General features: G+C 54.1%; 1 protein-coding gene across 1 annotated transcript in view; it reads left to right on the top strand.

Moving 5' to 3' along the window:
* Positions 1-2,303: 2,303 nt before the first annotated feature.
* MEDAG (mesenteric estrogen dependent adipogenesis) overlaps positions 2,304-7,147 on the top strand; it is a 28,727-nt gene continuing 23,883 nt past the window's right edge. The window contains exon 1 of the mRNA XM_054015358.1: positions 2,304-2,655. Coding sequence (XP_053871333.1) covers positions 2,402-2,655 — 254 coding nt within the window. The 5' untranslated portion in view covers positions 2,304-2,401. The remainder of the gene's footprint in view (positions 2,656-7,147) is intronic.

The raw sequence follows: 7,147 nt of genomic DNA, 5'->3' as shown, positions 1-7,147 counted from the left end.
GGGTTCTGATGCTTAGATCCAAACTAGGCATCAGTTCCACTGGAACTCCATCATCTCCTCACTGATCATGCTGGGGACTCTGCCTGCCTCTTGCCCTCAGGACCCTCAGCTACCACCATCATCTGGGAACTCCAACCAGTTCAAGCTTCAGGGAGCGGTGAGACCACCTTCTCTTTCTCTCTCTCTCTTCGTTTTCCTGTCTGCCTTAGATATTAACCTTTAATCATGTATGTTATGTTGGTTTAGTCCTCTTGGTGTAGTTATCACTATTATTCAATAAATAACTTTTATGGTTAACTTGGTTGCTTCTTTCTCTCTTGCTGAACTTTACTCGTTTGTGTTTTTAGCTTCCCCCATTCACTCTACAGCAACGCTTCTTTTACCTAAGCTAAAGATCCCTGCAGCGCCCAAAATACTGTGGGGTTTGCTCATCAAGTAGGTTACTGCCAGTACAATTGTGATGTGAGAGTGGGGATAGGGACGTGCTGAATCTGGGATGCATAAGGGTAACAGTTTGAAAGTGCTGCTTGACCCAGCCCATGGAGCCCAGGGGCATATAAGGAGAGTCAGCTTGAAAGTGCTGCTTCATCCAGCCCAGTGAGTCCAGAGACATATAAGGGGTCAGCTTGACAGTGCTGATTGACCCGGTCCGCTCAGACTTGCTCTGTTAATGTATGTGTAGGTGTGTGGGTGTTCATCCAGTTATGGGGCTGGAGAAACCCAGCCCTAGGGAACCTAGGTCCTGCAGGATAGCTCCATTGGGAGGGGACTTGCAGAAGGGAGAAGTAGAGCTCCATATGAAAACACAAGTGACACAAGCAGTACATTGATAGGATTACAGAATCCCCTTCCCCAGAAAAGTAACCCGAATAAATGAGCGTACTCCAAAGTAAGGGGCAAATCTGGTAACATAAGGTCCTGACTTAGTAATGCAAAATGGACTAGTTATCATTATCACCAAAAAGCACTGAGGATGTAGTTTGTTTTTAATTGCATGGCAGTATGGATCCTTTGTTTGGTTTCTGTGACACAGAGACCACATTTTCAAAAGTGGTCTGAATGTTTGTGACAACACTTGTTTGCATTTGATGCCCAGCCACATGATTGATGAATGCAAAGCAAATGATCTTTGTGCTCAGATTGCAAGTTTTTTTCATAGGCAAAATTGTGGGTTCTTGAGCCCCATTGAATTACTCCCCTTTTGTAGCTATGTAACTCCATGCATTTAGTTCCCATAGTGTTGTACTAACTTGAAACTAGAGTCATACACTGGGGACTGAAAACCTTGGACTTTTTGACTAACTACATGCCTGCTTTGGATGTGCCCTGCTACTTATTTTAAAGTTTGGCATCCAAAAGCTGAGTTACAGATGTTTTATGTTGATACAATATATGTATTTATTACGAATATGTGAAGTCTCTTGTGCACACTTTCAATTAGATAAAATTTTGCTGGAAAACTGTTAGGTTTTCAATATGGGTGCTTTACCTTATGATATCTCATACAAAATTTGGGAGATTATCTCACTTGGGACAGAATTACCAATGTGAGGTAACTTCTGCAAGGCTCCTGCACTGTAAAATTTAGCACTACATCACTGCCACTGAGCATTCTGTATAAATGTGTAAACAGATTTCAGAGTAGCAGCCGTGTTAGTCTGTATCCACAAAAAGAACAGGAGTACCTGTGGCACCTTAGAGACTAACAAATTTATTTGAGCATAAATTTTCGTGGGCTGCTGTGGGCTACATCCCACTTCTTCAGATGCAAGAAGTGGGCTGTAGCCCATGAAAGCTTATGCTCAAATAAATTTGTTAGTCTCTAAGGTCTCACAAGTACTCCTGTTCTTTTTGTGTAAACAGAACATTTCTGTGTGCAGATGAGTTACATCTTGTACAGATAAGAGGGGTATATGTTCTGATTTTCCACGATGGGAAAGGGAAGCAAAATGTTAGATTTCATACTCATGAAGGGGCAGGACAGGGCCCTATTCTTGCACCAGGGCCCTCTGGGCCTGGCTGTGCCCCACTGGAGAGCATGTGAGGGGACGAACGCAGCTGCTGAGAGGGGGTGAGGAAAATGTGAGGCGCAAGGCACAGCTGAGGGCAATGGAGAGTGTACGGGGGGAGGGCCCCGTTGGGGGCAATGCAGAAGTGCATAGGGCGAGCCGGGCCGAGGACGTGAGGGGGTTGGGCTGTTTGTCATTGTGGCGCAGGCCGGGTGGACTGTGGAGCCAGGCGGGGCACTGCGGGAGAGAGCAGCACTTGTTGGCTGTTGTTTCCAGCCGGAGGCGGAGCCTGCAGGGGGATATATCCAGCGGGAGCAGCCCGGCTCCCCAACCCCGCCGTCCGCACCGAGCCCCGGCCAGTTTCCCGTCTCGCGTGCTGCCGCGTCCTCTCCATGGCCAAGCCCAGCCCGAGCCCCATCTCCTCGGGGGAGCTGCGCGGCCCGCGGACCTGCGACTGCGAGCTGGCCCTGCTGCCGCTGCGCCAGCTGCTGGTGCTGCAGCCCGACTGCTTCCAGCTGCGCGGGGACCAGCTGGCCGTGCTCCGCCCGCCGCGCCACCGGCCCGCCGGCGGCTTCACCGTGCTCAGCGATGGCGCCCTGCACCACGACGGGCAGCGCCACTGCCGCCTCACCGGCCACTTCAAGAGGTACCGAGCCCCGCCCGCTCCGGGAGCCCCATCCCGGATCCTCCCGCTGCAGCGCCGCTACATGTCCTGTTGGGGGCCCCGCCAACCTTCCCTCGCTGGGCTGGGGGCCCTACCAGGGAGACTCCCTGCCCCAGACTTCATCTCCCTGGGCCCCTTCCCCTGCCCTGTGCAATGGTGGGGCATTAGGGGACAGATGTGGGTGCTGCTTGTACCGTAAGAACCAGTGGTCCAGGTAGCCCAGTATCCTGGCTTCCAACAGCGGCCAATGTCAGGTGCTTCAAAGGGAATGAACAGAGCAGGCAACCAGCTAGTGATCCCTCCCCGTCTCTCCCAGGTTCTGGCAGGCAGAGGCTAGGGCTATCCAGAGCAGGGGTTGCATTCCTCACTAGCTTGGATATAGCCACTGATAGATCTACTTCCATGAATTTATCTAATCCTTTTTTTAATCCAGTTATAATTTTGACCTTCACAAAATCCCCTGGCAACAAGTTCCACAGGTTGGTTGTGTTGTGTGAAGAAATCCTTCCTTTTGTTTGTTTGTTTCTTAAACCTGCTGCCTATTGATTTCATTGGGTGACCTAGTTCTTGTGTTATGTGAAGGATTAAATAGCACTTCCTTACTTACTTTCTCCACACCAGTCAAGATTTTATAAACCTCTATCATGTCTCTTTTCCAAGTTGAACAGTCCCAGCCTTTTTAATTTCTCTTCGTACCCTCTGGGCATGTAGAGCATGTCCAGCACCGCAGCTTCAGAGTGCAGGGAGGATGGGGACAAAGGGCATAAGGCGTGTGTAAATTCTACTCCTGCGCCACTGCATGCATGCAGAATTCATGTCCCCTGCAGAGAAATGGTGGGGAAACAAAGGGAAGCTGCAAGAGCAGTCACACCTCTCCCCAGCTGCGCAGATTCATAGTTTCGGGGGCCTGGAGTAGCTGGCGGAGAGGTAAATGAGCATGGGGCTGGGGACGCCCCAGCCAGTAGCACCTACCCTGCACCAGGCTCAGCTGCTAGTCCTGGGGAAATGGGGGAAGAATGGGACTTCCTCTTCTCCTGCAAGGAGCAGCTGGGTCAGACCCACCTCCCAGAAACCTCACCCAGCTGCAGGAAGCTCTGCATACCCTCCCCTCCCCCCGGCCTCCTGCCCCCATCACTACTTAGCCACGCAGGAAGGGGTCACTGTATGGGGAGTTGCTCACCCATCCGCCAACCCCTGTGCATGTTGAACCCTCCTACTGCACCCTAACCCCCACCCCCTGCATCCAGAGTCCCCTGCACCCAGAAGTCCCCTGCTGAGCCCCCCCACACTCAAACCCCCACCCGAATGCAGCGGTGCTAGAACAGTTTGTATAGTGGGGCTGCTGAGAGCCATTAAACCAAACTGTAAATGCTGTATCTTATGGAAACCCCTTCAAGCCAGGGGCTGTGGCAGCACCCCTAGTTCCAGCATCTGTGCCCCAAGGAGCCCTACATCCCCTGCACCTGGAACACCCTGACCCCCACCCCACTGAGCCCCAACCCACGAAGCTCCACTCCCCCAGTGCTCAACCCTCCCCACCAAGCCTCATCCCCCACATCCAGACACCCCCACTGAGCCCCAACCAAGTTCACCTGGACCCCCCTGCAAAGTCCCATTCCTCGGCACATGGAACCCCGCAATGAGCCCCTGTGCATCCTGATCCCCCGTGCACCTGGACCCTTCAATCATTCCACACAGAACCTTCTCACCCCACACCTGGATCCCCCCCTTGCTAAGCCCCTCTACACTCAGATCCCACCAAAGTGAGCCTGCTTGTTCCACACCTGGATCAGGGATCAGGGCTGGGCGTACGAGACTCTGTCCTGCTCGCTCACTATTTTGGTGCACCTGGCATGGAGAGGCAGGGCCCCAGGGTGTTTCTGGGGCAATCCCGACCCTCGTGCTGTGTCAGGGTCAGGTGTAGCCTCATCGCTGAGTTCGTGTCCCAGGGGTGCTGCAGGGTGATCTCCCACCTCTGTGCACCCAGTGGCTTGTGCTCCCTTCTGCCATGCTGGAGCCAGGGCCAGATTAAGGCATAAAGTAACTAAGTTACAGCTCAGGGCCTCACAATATGAGGGGCTTCTAAAAAAGAAAAAACACTTCAAATTTTATCAAAATCAGTTGATAAATAAAGGAGATATGGGAAAAAGAAGATTCTCTTTAAATATAGACACTTTTGTTCAAATATGACAAATACCCTTACCCTTCACTAATTGTTCATTATTGACAGGCGGGAGGCCAGGGCTGAAAACCCTCCCGATAATTGCACTTGTAAATTAGTATTTCTAGGAGTATGTCTGCTATCAGTCTTCTAGGGTAGTGTTTTGTTGGCCAGGTGCTGCTGGTGAAATTCTGACCATGCCTTCATAACTTATTTAAATAAATATCACTGCTGATAAAATCTGGAAAAATGTGAGGTCAGAGACGGTAGTGTCGTGAAGCAATCCTGCCAAGCTCATGCTGGTATGGGACTTGCCCTAGGAGTGACGTCATGTTTAGCATCCCCCTTGGCTGGTAATAGCCGGCAGGCTGCCATCTTTTGTTTACGGTCCAGCATGCTCAGTCATATAGTGCCTTCGCTCCTGTTTTCCTTAATTTGCTTAAGTGTTAGTGTGTTTTCTTCTTTTGGTCTGTACATATGTACAATTGTGTATTTTAGTGTGCATGCCGTTTTCTGCTTCATGCGCTATCCATGCTTCACATGATTGAGTTTGCAGCTGATCATCTTATGGACTTGGGTCAAGTGGATCTTGAGGAGGATACACTTGTGCTGGCTTCCCTCCTTCAGTTTTGGGAACCTTCACAATAAATATCAGAGAGTGCTGACGAAAGGATAAATAGAGGGTTTTGAGAGAAGTGAAGGAAGATATACATATATATCAAAATATTCTGAGTACTTGGTGAGCAAGTTATTTCAAACTATGTGCATACACAGTAACTCCTCACTTAACGTCCAAGTTATGCTCTTGAAAAATGCAACTTTAAGCGAAATGATGTGAAGCAAATCCAATTTCCGCATAAGAATTAATGTAAAGGGGGGGTTAGGTTCCAAGGGAAATATTTTGCCAGGCAAAAGACACTGTATACATATACAGCATTAGTATTAAATTGTTTAAAATTATTTAAAACTTTACACACCAATGATTGTGAAGCTTGGTTGAGGCAGGCATGTAGTGGGGTCAGGGCACGGGGGCTTGCCCTGCTCCGCCCGCCGAGCATTCCAGCCGGGGAGCGGTGTCAGGGCACGGGGCCTTGCCCCGTTCTACCTGCCCAGGGCTCCTGCTGGGGGTTGGGATAGGGGTATGGGGGCTTGCCCTCGTGCCCCGACCCGGTCCCCAGCAGGAGCACCGGGTGGGCAGAGTCGGGGGAGCCAAACAACGTTATAAGGGAACATTGCAGAACTTCTCTAATAGGTCCGCAACTAGGGTGACCAGATCACCCAAGACAAATATCGGGATGCGTGGGGGGGGGGGGGGGGGTGACGCGGGGGGGCGGGGCCAAAAAAAAAAAACCCCTTCCTCCGCAAGCGCTGGAGGGAGGCCCGGGAGACTCAGGGGAAGCGCGGGGCCGGGGTGAGTAACAGTCCAGCCTGGTCCCTTGCAGGCAGGACTCAGTTGGGTGGTTGGGAGAGGAGGGGGGCGGCCCGCGGGGCCAGGCGGCGGCTGTTCTCCCCCCCGGCCAGCGGGACTCGGGAGCAGCCGCTGCTGCAGCTCCCACTGCCGCGGGGGCAGGAAGCGGCCATGGCGCTCCGCGGCTGCAGCTCTGGCGCCCCCGAACCCTCCGAGCCGGGGCCTGCTGCGGGGACCCAGCAGCGCGTACGCTGGGCCCAGCCCCTGGCCAGGCGCGTCTGGGCTGCTGCCCAGCTGGTGCTATCCCGCGGCGGCCCCGGAGTGGGGGCAGCAGGCCCCAGCCCCCCCGTCCCGCAGGGGAACGAACGGGGCTGGGCGGCCGATGCCTCCGCCCCGGGGCCGCCGCGGGATAGCACCAGCTGGGCAGCAGCCCAGATGCGACTGGCCAGGGGCTGGGCCCAGCGTACGCGCTGCTGGGCCCCGCAGCAGGCACCGGCTCGGGGGGTTCGGAGGCGCCGCAGCCGCGGAGCGCCATGGCCGCTTCCTCCCCCGCGGCAGTGGGAGCTGCAGCAGCAGCTGCTCCCGAGTTCCGCTGCCCGGGGGGGAGAACAGCCGCCGCCTGGCACCGCGGGCCGCCCCCCTCCTCTCCCAACCACCCGACTGAGTCCTGCCTGCTCGGGACCAGGCCGGACTCTTACTCACCCCGGCCCCGCGCTTCCCCTGCGTCTCCCGGGCCTCCCTCCAGCGCTTGCGGAGGGAGGAGGAATGGTGAGCCCGGGGAAGAGGCGGGAATTCGGGGAGGGAGCCAATCGGGGGAGGAGGGGGTGGAGTCGGGGCGGAGGGGGGGGGGGGGTGAGCACTTCCGGGCTCTAGGCTCCGGGGCATTTCCTTGTTTGTCCAGTGTC

The sequence above is a fragment of the Malaclemys terrapin genome, chromosome 1 (genome assembly GCF_027887155.1).
Source record: "Malaclemys terrapin pileata isolate rMalTer1 chromosome 1, rMalTer1.hap1, whole genome shotgun sequence".
In the NCBI taxonomy this organism is placed as follows: Eukaryota; Metazoa; Chordata; order Testudines; family Emydidae; genus Malaclemys; species Malaclemys terrapin.
The sequence above is the reverse complement of the archived record's forward strand: the minus strand, read 5'-3'. Positions and strand labels throughout refer to the sequence as shown.